The following is a 21,150-nucleotide window of genomic DNA, read 5'->3' as shown; positions in this document are numbered from 1 at the left end:
TCCTTCTGGGGGTACCTGGGTGGCTCGGTTGGGTGTCCAATTCTTGATTTTGGCTCATGGTCTTGAGGTCGCGAGACTGTGAGATCGGGCCCCTGTGGGCCTGCATGCTCGGCGGGGGGGGGGGGGGGTCTGCTTGGGATTTGCCCCCCACCCACTCTAAAATCAATCTAAGTTACAAAAATTTTTTCTTCTGTTCCCTAAACCCCAAGATTTCTGCTTAGTGTACTCAGTGTCCCAGAGCTGCTGCCCTGCCTTGCCACAAAAATGCTTCCCCATGAGAAAATGAGGAAATGCCTTTTGAGGTGTTCATCATCTTCAGCTGGGAGAGCAGAAAGGTTAAGTGACTTACCCAAGGCTGCACAGCCAGGATCTGACTCTAGCTCTATGTCATTTGAAGTCTCAGTCACAGCAATGCAGGGTTTCGAGTTGCAGCCTGCATAAACTCTAAAATCCCACCCTAATATAGGGGAGTGGATGTGGGCATGGACAGAGACTTCTAGGCCAGACCTGTATAATCCACAGGCTCTGAACCACACTGAGCTCTTTCCTAACAACCTATAGCTCCCCAAAGTCTCTAACAAAGACTCTGAGTTACCACTCACTCACTCACTGAACACGTACTGCCTTTTCATTACTATATCTATAAAACACATTTCACAGATGAGGAAACTGAGGCTCAGATATGTTAAGACCCTTATGCCCAAGCAGAAGATATGAACAGACACTTTTCCAATGAAGACATACAAATGGCTAACAGACACATGAAAAAATGTTCAAAATCATTAGCCATCAAGGAAATTCAAATCAAAACCACACTGAGATACCACCTTAACGCCAGTTAGAATGGCAAAAATAGACAAGGCAAGAAACAACAATTGTTGGAGAGGATGTGGAGAAAGGGGATCCCTCCTACATTGTTGGTGGGAAAGCAAGTTGGTACAGCCACTCTGGAAAACAGTGTGGAGGTCCCTTAAAAAGTTAAAAATTGAGCTACCCTATGACCCAGCCATTGCACTACTGGGTGTTTACCCCAAAGATACAGACGTAGTAAAGAGAAGGGCCATATGCACCCCAATGTTCATAGCAGCAATGTCCACAATAGCTAAATCGTGGAAGGAGCCGAGATGCCCTTCAACAGATGACTGGATTAAGAAGCTGTGGTCCATATATACAATGGAATATTACTCAGCCATCAGAAAGAACGAGTTCTCAATATTTGCTGCAACATGGATGGCACTGGAGGAGATAATGCTAAGTGAAATAAGTCAAGCAGAGAAAGACAACTATCATATGATTTCTCTCATCTATGGAACATAAGAACTAGGATGATCGGTAGGGGAAGAAAGGGATAAAGAAAGGGGGGGTAATCAGAAGGGGGAATGAAACATGAGAGACTATGGACTATGAGAAACAAACTGAGGGCCTCAGAGGGGAGGGGGGTGGGGGAATGGGATAGACCGGTGATGGGTAGTAAGCAGGGCACGTATTGCATGGTGCACTGGGTGTTATACGCAACTAATGAATCATCGAGCCTTACATTGGAAACCGGGGATGTACTGTATGGTGACTAACATAATATAATAAAAAAATCATTAAAAAAAAAAAAAAAAGACCCTTATGCCCAAGATCACCTTGCTATTAAGAGCCAGAGCTGGTGGGGCGCATGGGTGCCTAAGTTGGTTAAGCGGCTGACCCGTGATCTCAGCTCATGTCTTGATCTCAGGGTCATGTGTTCAACCCCGTGTTGGGCTCTGCACTGGGTGTGGAGCCTACTTAAAAAAAAAAAAAAAAGCAGCAGCAGCAGCAGCAGAGCTGGGGTTCAAAAGCCTGTGTCTTCTGCTGCACAGAGCTGCCTCTCTCGCGGGTGGGAGAGAATGCCGGTGATGGGATATATTAGTAACTGTGGATTGAAAAGTAGGAAGCTTTTTCTCCTGTGCTGCTGTTTCCCCAGCATGGGTAGCACCTTACCCTGCCCACTCACAATAGCCTGAATCCTCCTTGGACCAGGTCAAAGTCCCTCTTGCCTCCCACCCTCCCCAGCACCTCCTGCTGTCACGGTCTGCCTGACCACCTCTCTTCTGTAGGCCCCTCCTCCTCCAGCTCAGAGAGGTGCGGAGTCAGAGGGTCCCTCTCATTAGAGCCAGGCCGTCCTCTGGGTGCACAACCCTGCTTCTTTTAGGCCTTGCCCTCAGGGGCAGGGCTGGGAAAAGGGCCACGGATGAAGGAAGTCCAGGCATTCTGGGGCTGGAGGTCATGCAGGGCAGAGAGCTCAACAACCACTCGGGAGGCCCTGGTGTGGTCGGAGGGACTGTTCTGGGGCTCACCGTTGGGAGCAGGCAGCTACCCTGAAGTATTTGGAGCCTCAGACGTTGACCCAACAAGGGGTGCTTCCATGGTAGAGGGAAGTGAAGTCTGTGCTCCTTGCTGAAGGCCAAGGAGTACGCAGCCTTTCCTCACCCCCCACCCCCTCCTTACCCTGCAAACCTTTATTACTTCTTGCTCCTGGCTGTCAGCAGCAACAAACTAAGATTAATCACTCCCCTGCCTGCCCAGACCCAGACATGCCTACTGTTTGAAAACTCTCTCCTTTACTATATAAATCAATGAAGGGAGAGAAAGAAGAAAAACAACTCTAACAGCAATACGCCCCCAGCACCCCTGGAATGCAACCCCTCTGCTCCTCCTGGCCGGGCTACACCCACCACCCACCGCTGGAGCCCCAGGAAGCATTCGCTGATGGAGACTGACTGCCCAGCAGGCAGCACGAACCTGCAGCTCGGAGCAGGAGCCAGACGGTGTCCTTAAGCAATCAGAGCAGGAGGCATGTTCCGGATAAATGGTCCCACCCCCTCCTCCCCTACCTGGAGGAGGAGATGGGGCCCTCATCTTCCCAACATCCTTGGAACCTAGGGGAACCTCACCCTAACTGTGTGAAGCCCTTAACCTGGAAGCAAATTTACTAATCAAACCCCAGACCTTCATTCTGTGGATGCAGGAGGCAGACATCTGCCCAAGCACCCAGGAGCAGATACAGCCAGGACACACCCCCAGCGCTTCTGACCTGGCCCAGCACTCTGTCCAGTCTGCTGCCTCCAATATCTAAAAGCTCTGGGAAAACTGGGAGGAGCAGAGACCAGCATTAATACTGAGTCCCTGCTGGGGGCCATGCATCCAGTCAACCTGCAGAGCCACGTTACTTCTTACAACAGCTTTATGAGAGTGGCCTACATAGTTTTCCAGGCAATGATCAGGGAAGTCAAGACACTTGCCTAGCAACACACAGCAGGTAAAAGATGGAGCCAGGATTCAAACTCGGGTTATCTCTGACTGCAGAGCCCATGTTCTTCCCTTTACATGTCGAACAGCACTGCCTTGGACCCCCCTGTGGGATGCCTGCCCACAGGCTGCCTGCTTCCCAGGCTCTTGGACTGTGCTAGCTTGAGTGGCATGTTTGTGGGCATGTGGAGGGAAACAGGGGCCCGGGAGGGCAGAAGGAGGCAGACGCAGTGGTCTCTCCTTGGTAACACTCATGGTGCACCCTGGTTCACTAACGGTTCTAGAATACAGCTCTGAGGACATGACTGCACCTTGCTCAAAACCTTCAGGGACGCCTGCTCCCTTAGAGGATAGGGCCCCAGGTCCTCAGCCTGGAGACTAGGGCCACACCTCTCCTCAGCTCCCACAGAAGTGTTGTTATCCTCACACAAGTCTGCACTTCCCTGCCTCCGGGCAGTCCTCTGCTTGGGCTATCTATAGGATGACCTGCTCACCCTCCAAATACCCCCTCTTTGGGTGCTTTCCTTCTTTCACAAGCCTGAACCCTTTCTGCCTTGGGTAACCCTACAGCAGTCCTGCAAATATATGAGTTCCGGGTGTACACAGCCTCTCCCTGTGGGCTATGAACTCCTAGAGGGCTGGAATCCAGTACAGAAAGGGTACTGAATGGGGCAGAGCTTATGGCGCGGGGGGGGTGGTGGTGGTGGTGGTGGTGGTGGTGGTGCGCGGAAGGCTCCCGAATGATCAAGACTGAGTTGCAACCTGAGGGAAACAGGCCAGACCCCAGAAACATCTCCTGAGGTCAGAATCTGGGCCACATCTGCAAGGGTGCTGTGCAGGTTGCCTCTGGGGATTTGAAAGAGGAAGTCCCCTTTGTGGAGGTTCCTTGGGGCTATGTCTCCCACTGGGGTTGGAACTCACTGCCTAAAGAAAGCTGGGGCTGAGCTCTTGCCAAAGGAGCACCTGCGTCCCCGCGAGGGCATTTTTTTTTTTTTTTTTTTTGAGAGAGAGAGAGAGAGAGTGGGGGAGAGGGGCAGAGGGAGAGACTCCCAAGCAGGCTCCACGCCTACCATGGAGTCCGATGTGGGGCTCGATCTCATGATCCTGAAATCATGACCTGAGCCAAAATCAAAGAGCTGGATGCTTAACTGATTGAACCACCCAGGCGCCCCCCTGCAAGGCCTTTAAGTGCCACTCTGCCCACTCCTGGGGATGGGCCCAATGCAGGCAGAGCCTGCCCCACATCTGGGGAGGGCAGCCCTGGCACTCACCCTGCCTCCCTGCCCCCACCAGCTGCAAACCCTCGTCTTTGAAGTCCTAGTCCCTCAGCTTGTCCAGATTCCTTTGCAAAAACTCATGAAACTGGAACTTGCAAAAAGTCATTCGTAGTCCAAAGTGCCTGAAGAACCCTTTTAATGAGATTTTTCAAGACTTTTCATCCCTTTCCCCCACTGCCTGCCTTTGCAGACAGGAAGCTGTTAGAGTGTGGTGTTTTCTTGCCAATATCTAAAGGCTCAACCCCTTGCTTCCCGGAGGCTGGAGTGAGTGTTCTGAAGGCCAACGTGTCTGTTAGCATGAGAGGGAACCTAGTCAGGAGACTAGGGGAAGAGGGAGAGCTCTGTAGGGAGGAGGGGATAAGGGCAGTGTTCCAAAGCAGCTAAGCAGGATCTCTGTAAGACTGCTCCACAGGTGGGGGTGTCTGTCAGGGAGGGGATCTAGAGGCAGGGGGTGGGGAGTGCAGGCGCCACCTTGGATTGCCATGAGTGTAGAGAGCTTTCGGTGGCAGATGTCTAGCAGCTTGGGTGTTTACCCCCACAGTGGGAAGCAGTCGCCATTGCTTGTCAGTGTGGTCAACTGCCAAACAGGTAGCCTAAGGTCAATCACAAATCCCCTCTGGGTCTTAGTCTCCCCACCCATGAAGCAAAGGCTGGACTAGATGGGCTTATAAGGTCACTTCCAGATGACCTCTGACCTGGTATAAGGAGTGCTTGGGCGGGGTGGGAAGAGACCAGGCTGGGAGTCCGTGGCCTCCACTCCAGTCTTGGAAGTTCATTCAGCCGCCTTTACCCTGAGATGAAGAAGACGATGATGCTCTCTGTCCTAGCCACCTGGTGGGGCTATCCTGGGGCAAACACATCAGCCTTCTAAAATGTCAGGTGCTGCAGATACGCAGGGAGACAGGGTCAGGGAGTGGGGCTTAAGCAGAAAGGCAGGTCCCTCAGAGTGCACTTTAGTAGGGTTCTAAAAACTGACTCTCAACCCCTTTGTGAGGCACAAGACCTGCCAATGGCTCTTCTTTATCCCCAGGGCTTTGCCTGGGCTGTCCCCTCCACCTGAGATCCCCTAGCTCTCCCCGCCTGAGACCACTTACCCTCTCTTTAAGGCTCAAATGCAGCTTCTCCTAACTCTCCATGTCAGGGACTGCCCACCCCTGTGCCAACTCTGGGTCCCCAAGGCCCTCCATGCAGACCTACGTGTAACAAGGCCAGGCTGAATGGGCCAGGCTGTGAGCTCCTGTGGCCTGAGCTGAGCTGTTCTCGTTTCAGCTCTATGCTGCCCTGCCCAGTGCCTGGTACGGGAGGCTCTGATAAATATCTGCTGAGAGAAGGACCGAAGGGGTGGAGGGCCCGTCCTCTGAGGCCAGATTCCCCCAAATCCTTTCTCCACCCTAGAACACCCTAGAACAGCAGGACCCAAGGTTCACATGAAAACATAGCTGAAATTCCAATGTCAATTTGCACTATGCTCCTGACAACACCATGCACAGAGAATGCCAGTCCTACCCTGCCCCCACCACTCAGGCCTTAGGGATTCTGCCTTCCCCTAACGGGCTGCCCTGCCCAGCCACCGGATGGCCTAGCCCACCTCCTCAATTCCGGGCTTCTTCAAGGGAAATCTGACCATGTGAGACCACTCTTCTGGCCTTTGGGATCTCATGGCTCTAGACAAACATGCAAAACCAAACCTCTGGCACCTGTGGGCAGAGACCAGTCATCCACACTCAAGCCTGATGGCAGATGTTCTTGTTTGGGGTTCTGGCACAGGCTGCTGGCCCTGGCCCTCAGTCTCCTCCACCTCCTCCCTGGCTTGGGAGGTGCCGGAGATCTGACCAGAGTGCTCCACAGACAAAGGGAAGCCGAGTCCAAGGACACAGGAAACCCAGGGAGTCAGAGACACCTTGATGTCCGAGGTGGAGGCATCCTTAGCAGCCAGCAAAGTCGCACTGAACAGACGTGGATGCTGAGTCCCAAAAGGAAGGAACTTGCCCAAGGTCAAACAGTGAGCAGGGATGAATAGTCAGGACTCCTGTCCAGAACTCTGGACAACAGATCCTCTCTGCTGCCCTTAAAAACAGCCTTTAACAAAACCATGGGGGCAAACTGGGAAAGCGGGACGGGACTAGTATAAGATCACGTTTACACTGCACTGGTTGGGCTAGAGGTACTTTCCCTCTGGAAGAAGAGCATTGTCACCCCCTGTGCACAGAAAAGCCTCCAAAAAGTGCTGTGACTGCCAAGGCCATAAGGCCATGGAGTGGGGAGGCCTGTCCCTTACTTGCTCCACTGCACGCATCCCCGACCCCGGACTCTAAGCCCGTTACTGTGAAAACAGAACCAAGGTGCTCTCCGTCCTTCAAGAGCGGTCCTACTACCCAGGGAATGGTGCACACCCAGGTGAAAAGGAATCGCACTCTTGGGGCTGCGATGGAATAAATGCTCTTCTAGGGACCCCTCTGAGAGGTGGATCTTAGGCCCGTTTGCATTGCAGAGGGCACATTTCACAGGAAACCGGGAAATGGATCCTGCAGGTATCGTGGGATGGCCACTTCTGCAACTGGCTTGAGAATTCCTTATATGGCCCCATGTTGCTGCTTCAACTGTGACAAATCCTGGGTACTCGGGAGGCCACTGCCTCCTGGCAGGCAGAGCTGTGTTGGGGTCACCATGGGGCCCCAGTGTCCAGCTGGGCCTGCCCAGCAAATAAACAGGAAGCTTGATGAAGCCCGGGCCCTCATGGAGGATTCCCGGGCCTGGTATGGGGTGCTCCATCCCCCCTTCCCTGGTGCACCTCATTAGTCATTTTGGGAACACTCCTCTGGCCAGGCCCCAGACAATAGGATTCCAGGAGGAAACAGAGTCACAGAGGCACTCGTAGAGTGCCAGCACAACGAGGGTCACACCGAGGAAGCCCAGGGGGTGGGCAGGCTGCCTCATTCAGCATGGAAGGGCAGTGATGTAGGAATCCCATCTCTGATGTCACCTGCTTCCTTTACTTCTCCCAGCCCTGGACAGCACACTACACCATGAGGTGGGAAGGCGAAGCTCCGGAAGAATCGCTCAAGAGCACCTGGGTTGCCAGGTTACCTCGGACAGTGATGGAGGGAGAGGGGCTGCCTGGAGCAGTGAGCTGAGAGCAGCTGGGGACCCACTGGTCTCTGTCAGCATGGCCAATGGTGTGCACCTGTCCCCCACTGCCACCCTCTCCTCCATCCGTGAGGTGCATCTTTGCTCACTTCCTGCCCAGCCTCCCCACCCAGCTGCAGGTCAGTATTGAATTTTTCTCAGCTGAGAAAACTGAACTGACTCTTCAAGCCAACAGGTCTGACAATGAACAGCCAAGTACAGGTGCTGCTTGTCCTGAGCTCCCTCCCAGCTGGTTAGAAATCCCCTCCATGTTCTCCCTGACGAGGGTCACACAGCCCCAGTTGGACACCCCCAGTGATGAGACACTCACTACCTCTTGAGGTAGCTTTGGATGGATCTAATTCTTGATCAGTTCTGACTGTTAGAAAACTTTTGCTCTCACTGGGCTGGAACCTGCCCGCCCATAACTCCCATCTGGGGACCCCTACCACATCTGCTCTTTCTGCCCTGATATCCTGGAGCGATTTGTGGCTGCCACCAAGTCTCCACACATCCTCTGTTCTCCAGGCAGACTTCTAGTGCCTCTGTTTGCCGCCCATGCACTGCAGCTTGTCACAGTCCCTCTCAGGGCAGAGCCCAGCAGACAGGGTGGGGCCAGGCCTGAGCAGAGAGTGCAGACCAGTGTCTCCCTCTGTGGCTGCACTGCTGCTACTGTCTGCATGGCCAGCAGCCACATCCCAGCAGGCCCTTTCTCTCTCACATGGCCTCTGAGAACGGTGATAGAGCAGAGAGGAAGCCAGGCAGAGGTCTTCACTGCTCCTGGTAGTCTGTGCTGGCGTAAGAGCCTGGGTTTCTTAAACCCCAATTCTGTCACTAACTCTGTGTCCTTGGGAAACCTCTCCTCTCTCTAGGCCTCAGTTTTCCTATCTGTAAAATGGGTTCTAGACAAACTGTTGGGTCCCATTTAGTAACAGCACTGAATGATGAAGCACTCAAGCAAAAAACCCTTTTCTTATTTCAGGGCTGCCCATCAACAGTGATGCTTCACAGGTTACAAAGACCCAACAGTTTACAAAGCAGCCACAGATGACAACACCAGCAGGATTCTTCCTGGCTCTTCCCAGCACTCCTCCCAACCTCTGTGACACACATAAAAAACAGACCTGTCTGAACAGCAGCCTGCAACACAGGGAAAGGGTTGTTCCCACAGGGGCAGCGAGGCGCTGTGGAGAGTCAAACAGCTGGTCCTGAGTCCTGGCCCTGTCAATCACCATCCCCCCCGTGAGCCTCAGTTTCCTCACCTGCAAAATGGGGACAATATGTTTCTCATCAAAGGACTGTTGTGAGGTTTGAGAGAGGGATGAGGTATGCTCATAGCTTCATTCGCTTCCTGCCTTACCTCGAATACAAAAGCTATCCTTGGGTATTTAATATTAAATCCTAGGAAAAATGCCCCTCCTCTTCTGGGGCAGCGAACATTAAAAACTCCTCTGTCTCCCAGGAGAATAAGATCCAATTGAAAAACCGAGGCTTGAAATAACTCACGCTGGCACATTTCCTGTGGGGGGGGGGGGGACACTGGCGAGTCTTGCTGCCGCAGACACAAGGGCTGGGCAGCGCTTCACTTGAGGCTGTGAGGAAGGCTGAGAGGGTGAATGAGGCTGTACTCACTTCAGAGAGAGGGAATAGTCGTGCTTGCTGGTCTGGCTGTTCCGGACAAGGTAGCTGCACTCCTTGCAGAGCCGCAGAAGGTTCTCGGCGTCTCCTCTGCTGATGGCTCCGTGATACCAGCTGGGGAGAAGGGAGAGGGTCAGAACCCAGCACAGACCTGACCCCCACAGCCGGTACCCTGGCAAACTCCTCCTCGGGGAGGCTCAGCCCCCTCAGAGGGCAGCTGGCATGTCCCAGCGCCGTCAGCACGAGGCAGGAGCACGTGTGTGCGGGTGTGCTTGTATTCAGTTATTCCGTACAGAATTACGTGTCTGCTGCACGCGCGATCCTAGGGAGAGAACAGTGAACCAACCCGCAGCCTCCTCCCTCACAGGGCTTACATCCCAGTGTAGGTGCCATGGAGGAGACGAAGCAGGGGGGTGCGGTTTGGAGCTCGTGGTAGGGACTGCTATTTTAAGCAGTAGCCAGGGAAGCCTTCTGCAGAGAGTGACATTTCAGTGTGGACCTGAAGGAGGTGAGGGAGGAAGCCACAAAGGACGGGAGCTGGGAAAGAGCGTTTCTGGCAGAGGGAGGGGCAGCAAAGGCCCGAGGCAGGAGTGAGTGCCTGACGTGCTTGGGAAACAGCAAGGTGGCCAGCATGGCTGCAGTGAGCCCAAGGAGAGGGGTGGGCAGTGTGACCCATGAGGCCACAGGGCAGGGCCTGGTCAGGGAGCCTCGTGAGCAAGGAGAGGATCCTGGCTTTCTCCATCTGAGTGACACAGAGGCCATCAGAGGGTGCTGACAGGAGGGACACGTGCTGCCTCTCTGGCATCTGCGGGACAAGTGGGCGGTGCTCATCACTCAGGAAAGCAGGCAGTTGGTGGGGGGAGGTGGCCACACCAGTGCTCCTGTCAAGCAAATCTGGCATTGACTGGGCATGTGCAAAGCCCGGCATCACTATTCCCAGATACCACGCGGTGAGCAGCAGAATCAGAAGGGAGGGGGTGCAGTGGCAGACGACCTGACTAAGGCCCCTGGCTGCAGGACAAAAGAGGAACACTGATTTTCGAGACTGGGAGAGTTGAAGGTAGAATTTCAGAGGAAGAGAGAAGATCACAAGACACTGGTCCGAAAGCATTTGTTTACATTACAGTGTCTAAGGGGCAGGGGCAGTGGGACGGTGGCGAGACGGGGCCAGGAAGAGAACCATAGCAGCTGGATGGCCACGGAGGGACAGACCGCCCTGCCACTCGCCAACCGCGTGGTCAGGGGCAAGCAGCAGAACCGGGCTGCACCTCGGTTCTCTATCAAGTTAGGAGCACTCCACCCCTATTTTAGGGTGGGAGGATTATTTTTTATTTTTAAAAAATTTTTTAAAAAAAGATTTTATTTATTTACCTGACAGAGAGAGAGAGAAAGCACAATCAGGGGGAGCAGAAGACGGAGAAGCAGGCTCCCTGCTGAGCAGGGAGCCCGATGCGGGGCTCGATCCCAGGACGCTAAGATCATGACCTGAGCCGAAGGCAGTCGCTTAATCATGAGCCACCCAGGCACCCCTTTCCTTTTATTTTTAATTTTTTAAAAATATTTTATTTATGGTGTGAGGATTAAATGGGATGATGCATAGCAGGGCTTATGCAGAGCCTGGGATGGGTGGGTTTCAACAAATGGCAGCTCCGAGCACCAACGGAAAGAGAGTGAATTTGCAGATGGCCATGGGCAACTCCCCCAACTATCATTATTCAGGCTGCTGCCCACCCATAGGCTGCATTTCAAATTCCCAGGTATAAGTAGGGATGCTGCTGCCTCCTGGTCCCAGCCCAGGAGTGCTCTGCAGACAGGAACTCTTGAGAGTTCCGTTACAGATATTCTGCGTGGGGAGAAATAGGCCATTGCCTTACACTGCACGCTTTCTGCCATTTACAAGGCAGCATTCTGAACAGTAAACAGCAGTGGCGGTGACATAATTATAACCTCAGAACCCAACCTGCTTCAGGAAAGCAAGGACTGGAGAATAGATGTGAGTGTTCCTGCCCACTGAGCATGTGAGTGAGTCGCTGACCGCCCAGGAAGTGATTGCTCACAGCAGGTCAGCCCTGGGGATGGACATCTGGAGGGGAGACTCGCCAAGGGAAAAGGGTAGTGTAGACCTGCTTTCCTTTCTAAACATACACAGAAATGAAGAGAAATATGGAGTTGGGGATTGCATGGGCTCCCATAGTGACAGCACTTCCAGAGATGTGAGGGCTGAAGTCACATGTTAGAAGGTATCCACAACTGGAGTTTGGAGAAATAGTTAGACAAGGATGGAATGGACTTTAGAACTAACAGTTAACAGATTTGGCAAGGTTGTTTTCCAGGAAATTTCACCTGTATAACACACCCCCAGTGAGCTGACAAACATGTTGTTTTATTAGGAAAACAAGTTCCAGCCATTTGAAGCAGAGCCATCCTCAGGGAAAGGCCTAGAAGAGGTCTCCAGGGAAGTACTGCCCGCCCTCCGCCCCTCCCTGAGCATAGGAGCTGAGCTGGTGGCAGATGGGCCTCCAGAGGCTCGGGATCCTGGTTGAAGGTAATGCCTGGTGAGTACAGGATAAGCTTCTGGCTCTTTCCCTACTGACCCAGCTATTGCACACAGAGAGAAAAGTCAGGGACTTGGCTTGAGATTCAAAGGAGACCCAGACTAGTTCGGGAGAAAAGGGCCAAAGGACATGATTGGGGGGCTGGGGCCAGTGGTATAAGGTTAGCCACCAGGAGACAGGGTGGACCTGGGTGGGCCTGTGGGGGACTGAGGGCCAACTGCTGTGCCCGAGCAGGCTCTGCCTAGACTGAAAACAGAATCTAAGCAGGAAGCTGTCTGGGGGTGTGCTGGAGTTTGCAGAGCTGGCCAGTCAGGCCAGAATCGTGGGGATTACATTGCCATCCAGCCTATGCAGTACCCATTAGCTCATCCAGTATTTACTCACCACTTACTACATCCTTGATCTCACGGGGCTGATGCAGGGACGAGGGAGAGTCAATAAATAGATTCAGGACACAATTTCAGAAAGTGGCAAGTGCTACATAGGAATCCTGAGTTTGTGATAGGCAGTGACCAGGCCAGAGAAAGTGCCTATGTTAGAACGAACAGACCAGGGAGGCCCCCAAGCAGATGACATTTGACCTGAGAATCTGCATCGTGAGAAGGAGCCAATCAAGTAAAGAGCCAAAGAAAACATGTTCTCTGCAGAAGAACCAGCGCGTGCAAAGGTCCTGAAGTAGAATGTGCTGGGGGTGTTCACAGAGCAGAAAGGCAGCAAGAATGGTCCAGCTCTGTGAGCACGGGGAGTACTACGGGATGAGCGTGGAATGGAAGGCAGAGCCCAATTCCCTGAGGCCTGTGAGCAAGGGAAGAGGTCCGACTTCATTCTAAGCATAGCAGAGGGCAATGACTTTTTAAAAGAGGATGTTACTTGTTCCGGATGGTTTTACAAAAAGGCCAACCAGTTTCTCCTGAAAAGGGGCCAGAGGGGAAGTGAAGTGGGAGATGAGGTAGGGGGCTTCTGAGGTGGTCAGACGGGAGGTGGCTGTGAGACAAGAGGAACAGATGGATTCAGCCTATATTCTGGGTGGAAAACTAGCAGAAGTTGCTAGTTTAGATCCATTAGATGCTAGTGTAAGGCAAAAAAAGGAATCAAGAGGACTCCAGATTCGTGGCTTGAGCAAGTAGGTACGTGTGATGCCATTTATGGAGGTGGGGAAGCTGGAGGAGGAGCAAGTGTCCGGAGATCAGGAGACCAGTTTTAAACACACTAAATCTGAGATGCCAAGTACAGATGACAAGACAGCAGCTGGACGTAGGAGTTGGGGGTTCTAGGAGTGGTGTGGGCAGGGGATGAGCACTGGTGACTCACCACCAGGACCCTGAGGAGCCTACCCCGGGACAGCATGTAGCTGGACCCCAAGCCCCAGTCCAACCTTCAGGTAAAGCTGAGGTGAGGAGCCAGGAGGGGAGACAGAAGAGGTGACCAGGGAGGCAGGAGAAAAACCAGGAGCAGAGTGTGTCTCTAAAGGAGGGAGCTGTCTACTGTGCTCAGTGAGAGAGAATGGGAGGTGGCAGAAGGGAGACAGACAGTGTTGACAGCTCTTTGGGGACTTCATCCATTTCCTGGAGAGGCGATTTCTGAGCACCTACTATGTACCATTCTAAAGCACTGAGGATGCAGTGGTGACCCAGAGAAGTTTCCGTCCTCACAGACGTTATGTTCCAACAGCGGCAGGGGCTAGAAGGGGACCTTGCGTGGAAATGGTCAGGATGCAGGCTGACTCCAGCCAACTCCGGATCATATTTTGTTTGCTGATTAAGGAGGACACAGTGATCAGAACTAAGCAAAACCTACCACCGATCTGGGTAGCTGTGACAGACGGTTAGCAAAGATGCCTGCTGGGAGCGCTTCCCCATGCGCTGAGCAGGGTGTCACAAAGGAGGCTGCGCCCTTCTCCCCAGATGATAGCACATGCTGAAAAGGGGGCACACGGCACATGACGTCACTCGGAAAACCCTGCATCCTACTCGCTGAGTGAGCATTTCCTGTAAGGGATACACTGCTGGCTACGCTGAGGCCAGAGCCCCCCCGCTGGAGATTAATACAGTGTATGACACACATGGGGCAGCCTCACGAGGGATCGGCTTGCTGTCAGCTCATCTCCTGTCTTTATGGTGTGCCTACTCTGTGCAGGCCCGTGTGAAGGGTGGGGGAGAAGAGTGTGTATGAGGTGGGGGAGGAAGTGGAGAGTGTGGGGTCGAGTCACAGGGCTGGAGTTCCAATCCCACCCCTGCACCATGAGCTGTGACATTCTAGCCAAGGCTCTGTGTCTCTTGGAGTCCCGACTTCTTATCTGTGTGACAGGGATGATAACCCCATTTATTGCATATCTGCTTGTTAAGAGGATGATACACCAGAAGATATCAGCATGAGATTCAGGACCTGCTTCCTCCAGTATCTGGAGACGCTGGCCGTGGTCCAGGTATATGGAATGGTGAGAAACTGAAAAAGCAGTCTGGGGGCAATTCACAGAGTGAGTGGCAGGCTAGGCCGATGAGACTTTATCCTGGAGGTGATGGGGAGCCACTGAAGGTTTCAGAGCTGAGCAGGGATCTGAACACAGTGAGAAGGGAGGTGGTCACCATGGTCAAGGGGAGGGGTGGTAAAGCACCTGACTGACAGTGCAGGGGAGGGGCAGGGAGGGAAGGGGGCAACAGGGATGGGACTGGGTCACTGACTGGAGGTGGAAAATTTCAGGGGAAAGGGACTGAGAAAACTCAAACCAAGAGCATCAAAGCCAGGGGGTGTCTGCGTGGCTCAGTCGGTTAAGCGGCTGCCTTCAGCTCGGGTCATGATCTCAAGGTCCTGGGATCGAGCCCCGTGTTGGGCTCCCTGCTCAGTGAGGGGGTCTGCTTCTCCTTCTGCCTCGCCCCCCGTTCATGCTCTATCTCCCTCTCTCTCAAATAAATAAATAAAATCCTTAAAAAAAAAAAAAAAGAATTTCAAAGCCTTGGGGTGCCTGGGTGCATAGTTGATTAAGTGACCGACTCTTGGTTTTGGCTCAGGGCATGATTTCAGGGGTCATGAGATAGATCCTCGCGTTGGTCTCCATGCTTAGTGTAGAGTCTGCTTAAGACTCTCTCTCCCTTTCCCTCTGTCCCTCCCTTTCTCTCAAATAAATAAATCTTTAAGAAAGAAAAAAAAAGAGCTTCAAAGCCTTGCTCAACAAATACCAAGCAGATGTCAGGCAAAACTATCCCTGTGGCTAACATATTAATCTAATTTATAACAGTCAAAAGTAAGGGTGGCAATACAGCATGGAAGGAGAAAGCCCAGGGTTAGGAATCAGGAGGCTCTGTTCTAATTCTGTCAGCCACTGACTGACTTGATGGTGGCCTTGGCCTTCTCCCAGCCTTAACAGTGACTGAATAGACTGGAGCTGCGGCTGGGCCTTGCTCTGTTAGAACTTACATTTGCTTTTCCAGTGGCACAGCAGGATCCACTCTTTCTCCCAAGATCCCACAGAACTCAGGGCTCCCATGCTTGATGGGCTTGAAGCCCCCTCCAGGAGCTCGAAGCTGGCGCCGCCGGTCCCGGGAAGGCGAGGGGGATGATTGCCGTTTCTCGTTGCCGTTAAACTGGGCTGTGGGGGAGAGAGAAAGTGCATGGTCACCAGAGCTCAGCCCGAGGGATTACTGGGTGGTGCAGAGTGGGGTAACAGTCGATTGCTCCCCTTGGGGCTTTATGATTCACAGGGGGAAGAGCTCCAGGCAATTATTGAACATGGCTACAAAGGCTTGAGTTTCCTACAGCAGGTGCTGTCAGAGCCAGATGGTGCATTCAAGGGCCTTATCCCCAAAGGATGCCTCCTGCAATCTCTAGCAAGAAGGGGCATGGCACTCCCACAGGGGCTCAGGCCCCTGGACAGTTCTCAGGGAGGCAGCTGTTCCCCATTTGCTGCCTCCAAGTGGCTCCTCTCCTCCCACAGGGCCTACCGGACACACCTGCCCCCTTTCTCCTGGGATGACCCTACAGAGTTCCAATCAAGGGCCATGCTGCACCCCCCCCCCCCGCCAATCTGCTCACCCCCTGCATGGGCCTCCCACGCGGCGATCCCTGTCCCGGATCAGCACCAGGTGAGGCTGGAGCAGTGCTGCCCCTGCGCCTGTGAGAGCATTGTTCACCTTCACGGGCTTGGGGAGGATACCTCTCGAGGGCGGGACCCTGAAGATACCCCACAAAGAGCAGAAAATACTGAGCTGAACCTGGAATTGCCAGGAGCACTCTTAGAGACCAGGTGGTACATACTGCATGTTATCTCTCGGGCCTTCGGTTTCCTCCTCTATGAGGGGTGATGACTGTACGCACTTCATGGGGTTGTTGCGAGGATTCAGTCAGGGGATGTCACCAAGATCTTGGCACAGTGCCTGGGATGTAGTCATTGCTCAACTGATGTTATTACAAATATTTACTTTTACTGCCTCTGCTCAAGGTGGACATGGTACTAGGTACTTCACGTAGGCTTCCGAACCAACCCGTGCAGCATGGCCCTTGACCCAAGCTTGCCAGTACCTCACTGTGTGCCTTGGCTAAACTACTCCACTCCTCTGAGGCTCCCCTGCCTACCTCACCCTGTAACCGCGAAGATCAGATGAGAGAACACATCCTAAGGGCTGGCACACAGAGTGCTGAGCCAATGGGCCAGGCCCTACGGAACGAGGCTCCCAAAGCCAGGTCCAGCTGCAGGCCCACAGACACACAGTGGCAGGAATCTCCTCTCCAAAGAGCAAGCACAGATGGGGCAAGCTGTCCTCTACCCTGGCCAGACACATGGCCATCAACCTCACATTCACGGAAGGTGGCAGAAAACTCCAGCCCCGACTGTGGTGGTGTGCTGTCCACAGGGACTCTGGAATGTGGGTGGACTTGTTCTATGTCTCAGCCACTGAGCAAGATCATCCATCAGGACCGCAAAGCATTTCCATCCCTCCAAGACACTCTTTCCCATTAACTACTACGGAAAGCAACGGGAAGGGAGGTTCCTGCCAATGGAAGGCTCTAGACATGCTGGACCCATGCGTGTGTGCTCACTCTCAGGACGGGAGCAGAAACCGGCAACCTGTCCATGCACCTGCCCCACTCCCTCACACATGCCAGGCGAGCTCAGGGCTGCAGAAACAGCACTGAGCAAAACAAATCCCTGCTGTGAAGCTCAGAGCCCGAGTGCGGACAGACACAGTGAAGGACATGGCAGAGCGGCTGCATACCAGCTGCCTTAACTGAGCACAACACCTGCGGGAAGGCCATTCCAGGCACAGGGAAGAGCAAGTTCAAGGGCCCTGTGGTGGGAACGTGCCTCGGGTGACAGAAACAACACAGCCCAGGGGGAATGGAGGGTCATAGGAAGAAACAGTGCCAGATCATTGGGCGCTGTATCTTGTAAAGGACTTTGATTTTATTCTGAGGGAAATGGGGAGCCATGCTGATGTTTTGATGGGGGGCGGGTTGAGCCGGTGCTTTGTGAACAGGACTGCTGCGCTGAAAAGAGATGGGAGGACGGGGGTAGATGGGAATTCTGGCACTTTCTGCTCAACCTCGCCGTAAACCTACAAATGCACTTTAAAAAGTTTATTCATTCAGAGAGAGAGAGAGAGAGAGAGAGAGGCACAAGGAGAGCAGTGAGGATGGCAGTGCACGGTGGGCTGGCAGGCCTTGTCTGTGCTTTCACAGTGCAGTATAGGGGAAAGACGACTGAGAGGCTACAGGCCTATGGAGCACTGGAGGGACGGGGCTGGCATTCTCCAGGAGGTGAAGATTCACAGGAAACTGTAATTAAAATTTGTGAGGAAGCAGGATAGAGGCCAAACTCCAACCTAGAGACATCCCCAGCCTATGAGGCTAGGACTGGCAGTGTGGAGCGGGGACAGCAAGGACTCGCTGGGGGCTCTGCCTTCTTCTCAGGCTATAGTTCTTTCCTGTGTCCCAATCACAGGGACAGACAGCAATGACAAGGCCCTTCTAAGGTACAGGTCCTGGGATTGGGTGTCTGAGAGAGCCCTCTTCCATCTGGTCAATAACCTGGGCTTGCACAGTGGTGGTGAGAGGGTGAAGCTCAGAGCTGGGGCCCCAGCACACACGTCACCGTGTGCCCCTGCCTGGCTTCCCAGCATCCCGGCTCTCCCACCAGGGCTCCTCCTGCTGAACCACACCAGCCCTCACGGCAACTAGTCAAATGGCATATATGATCTTGGGTAGTAGGGTTAGGAAGAGGTGAGCCATCTGCCTTGCAGAGTCCTAGATGCGTGACCTTGGTCAAGGTTGAGCACTGGGATCAGGGAGACAGGTAAGGGCCTGGTCGCACAGCCCTTCTCTAGAGAGCTGGGTCTTGATCCGAGGGATGGGTCAATCAGGGAATGCCATTCTCAGATGGGGTATTAGAGAGGTCTCTGACTACTGATGGAGATGGGATGTGGAGGGCATCCAGGGAGGCAAGGAGACCAGTTAGGGAAGGTAACGGGCTGAATCCCTTCATGATGGGAGGGACATAGGAGTTGACTCCAACAGGACTTCACTACTCCCAGCCTGAGCCAGGGGAGACCCCTGTGAGATGCTCCATCGAGAGGAGATATAGGATGCGGCATGAGACGGGGGCCAGGGACCATGGGACCAGCGTGTACTTTTCCTCGGTCCCTCCCTCTGCTAACTTTCTGTCAGGAATGGAGGGGAGGCCACTGAGCAGACCCCTGGTCCCTGGGGGCTACGAGTCCTGAGGTGAGCAGTGAAGTGGCATGATGTGGGAAGGGGCCGGGGAGAGATGAGGTTCTAGGTTTGGTTTTGCCACAGGCTAAGGAGAGGGAGAGACCAAATGAATTGTAAGACATGTTCACCTCTGACTAAAATTAGAATTTGGAGATTTCTGCCATTATAAAACCCTGCCACATACCTCCTGGCACAGAAGGGGAGGACAGGCATGGAGCATGGAACACCGACTACAGAAGGAACCCAAGTTCTTTAGCACAGCCCATGACCCAGCTGCTTGTCTAGCCTTAGGTCTCACCACAGCCACTTCGAGGCCATGTCTTCTGCCTGAATTACCACAACCCACTCCCCTTCTACCAGTCTCTTCACCTGACTCCACTTGACCTTCAGGGGCCACCTCTTCCAGGAAGCCTTCCCTGACTTCACCTCCTCCCCAGACTCACCTTGCTTTCAGTCTATGGCATCCTAATGGCCAGTTTCCTGGTCTGGTGCCCCATGAGCCCCTCAAGAGCAGGGGCTGTACCACATGTGCCTTTGTGCCCCAAACCTAGCACATGCCTATAACCTACCAGGTACCCAATGGATGACTGAGTGAAGAAAACTAATGAGCTGTTGTTTCACTTTATTGGAAAAAAATATCAGTTTTCATACCAGATAAACTCGATAAAACCTAATAACATCCCAGTCAACACTGTATTTCCCCACTGAATTAATTTATACATTCGCCTGCAAGCTTAATAATATAGCCATATATTTTAGAGGGAACAGGTGGTGCTGAATGACAGGCTTAATTAGGCAAATCATTTCACCTAAAATAAAACACACAAACTCCAAGTGCAGTGATTCAGCAGCAAAAGAAAAAAAAAATTAAGAACAAAAGCTCCAAACACAACTGCTTTCATTCCTTCTAATTAAGTTTCTCTTTAATCTGCAATTTAAAATGGCAATTCTTTTAATATAGTGATTTTCTGCAAAAGATAAAGACACAAACCCTCAAAAGAATATCTGCATTTAGAGAAAAAATATGCCACCCCTGTGAGTCATTAGAACGACAGCACCTAATTAATTGCACCTATAGGCAATTACAAATGCAATCGGAGTTGTGCAGGAGGGAGGGGGGGCTCAGGGGGGCAGGCCCAGGCCCTGGGAGGCAGTGAGAGACACGGCCCACTGATGTACCACCAGCCTCTGTCTCCACGGCAGGTGAGGAGGCCCCTTCTCGATGCCCCAAATGTCCTTCCAAAAATTCCGGTCTAACAACAGGCCTCAACCTTTAAAGACCCAGCTCAGGTGCCCCCACTACTGCCCTTTCAGGAGGCCTTTTCTCCATCCACATTAGCCTCCAACTCTGGTGGTCCCCTTCCTATCTGTATGATAGATTTTATACCAATCGGTTCTGAGGTTTAGTCACTGCCAATAATGGATGACAGCATCCCAGGTACCCACGTTGGCTCTGACTCTCACAATAGCCCCGGCACCCTGTGGGTGATGGATGAGGGATGGGGACTCAGCGGTGAGAAAGAACTGGCCTCAAAGGGTCTCAAAGCTAAGGGGTGGGATGGAGGTGGGGGAGGACAAGGCTCTAGCCCAGGCTGGTGGGTCACGAGGGTCAGCTCCCCCTTTGCCCCTTCAGGTCCTTCTTCCCTGTGGTCAGGTAGGGGCTGTGCCTCCCTCATTCAGTCTATGGTGTGGTTCCCACCTCTAGGCCTGGAATGACCACCCTCCTGCTCCATCCACATGACATCTAGAAGCTTCCAAGACCTGACAAAAAGCCACCTCTCCACAAAGCCTCCCCTATACTGCCTGCTGAGAGCCCCTTCCTCCTCGGAAGCACTTGGCACTTCGCTTGCAGCTCCATGGGCACCGCCTCCCACTCTTCCCCAGTCAGCCTGGGTGTTGTGTGGGGGCAGCGCCTGGGATTGATTTTCTTTCTCGGCCCCTCTCCAATCTCTTGTTTGCCCCTAAACCTAATGCAGTGCTTGTTATGGAGACGGGTGTTTAGTTAATGTTTGCTTAGATGAAATAAACGTGTTCCTTCAGGGTCCAGCTCCTTCTTGTTTATCATTCAGGGCTGGCAGCAAAAACAAGTTCCAAAAGGCCAATGGGCCTCTAAAGCACAGCTTTGCTGGGCTCACAAACCTTCGCTGGCTCCCAGTGCCCCTGGACGCAGGGCAAACTCCTCGCTCTAGTGTTCCAAGATCCTCAATAACTTGCCACCAACCCAACCTTCTGAATGCATCTTCCCCCACAAAACCCCTCTGGGGTCTACACCCAGACCTAGGCTCCAGTCACAAAGAATGGCCAGTCCCCAAATCCACCATTTGCCCCTAGGGCTCTGCTTGTTTTGCTTGCCCTCTGGAATCCCCTTCACTATCTCTGGGTGCCTGCCCTTTGCCTGCCCTCTGGAATCCTTCACTATCTCTGGGTGCACAAATCTTTGCTATTCTTTAAAGTTCAGCTCCAATGCTACCCCATAGGGGAGTTTTTGCCTTAGACCCCCAGGTAGAATTCCCTTCTCTTCTGTGCCCCAGTCTCTAGTAGTGTGGTAGGTATAGGTACTTTTTAGAACTGGATGG

General features: G+C 53.0%; 1 protein-coding gene and 1 long non-coding RNA gene across 2 annotated transcripts in view; one reads left to right on the top strand and one right to left on the bottom strand.

Annotated features, from left to right (window-relative positions):
* The window catches only part of SHB (SH2 domain containing adaptor protein B), a 135,199-nt gene that overhangs the window by 16,277 nt on the left and 97,772 nt on the right, over positions 1–21,150 (bottom strand). Inside the window, exons 4-5 of the mRNA XM_045780639.2 lie at positions 15,287–15,458; positions 9,312–9,431 (exon numbers count right to left, since the gene is read on the bottom strand). Of these exons, the coding sequence (XP_045636595.1) occupies positions 9,312–9,431; positions 15,287–15,458 (292 nt within the window). The remainder of the gene's footprint in view (positions 1–9,311; positions 9,432–15,286; positions 15,459–21,150) is intronic.
* Positions 11,694–20,622, top strand: LOC148108582 (uncharacterized). Its single transcript, XR_015727399.1, has 2 exons — positions 11,694–11,872; positions 20,280–20,622. It is a non-coding gene; the product is annotated as an uncharacterized LOC148108582 (long non-coding RNA).

This window comes from Ursus americanus, chromosome 18 (assembly GCF_024610735.1).
Source record: "Ursus americanus isolate L20-20 chromosome 18, mUrsAme1.1.p, whole genome shotgun sequence".
In the NCBI taxonomy this organism is placed as follows: Eukaryota; Metazoa; Chordata; class Mammalia; order Carnivora; family Ursidae; genus Ursus; species Ursus americanus.
The sequence above is the reverse complement of the archived record's forward strand: the minus strand, read 5'-3'. Positions and strand labels throughout refer to the sequence as shown.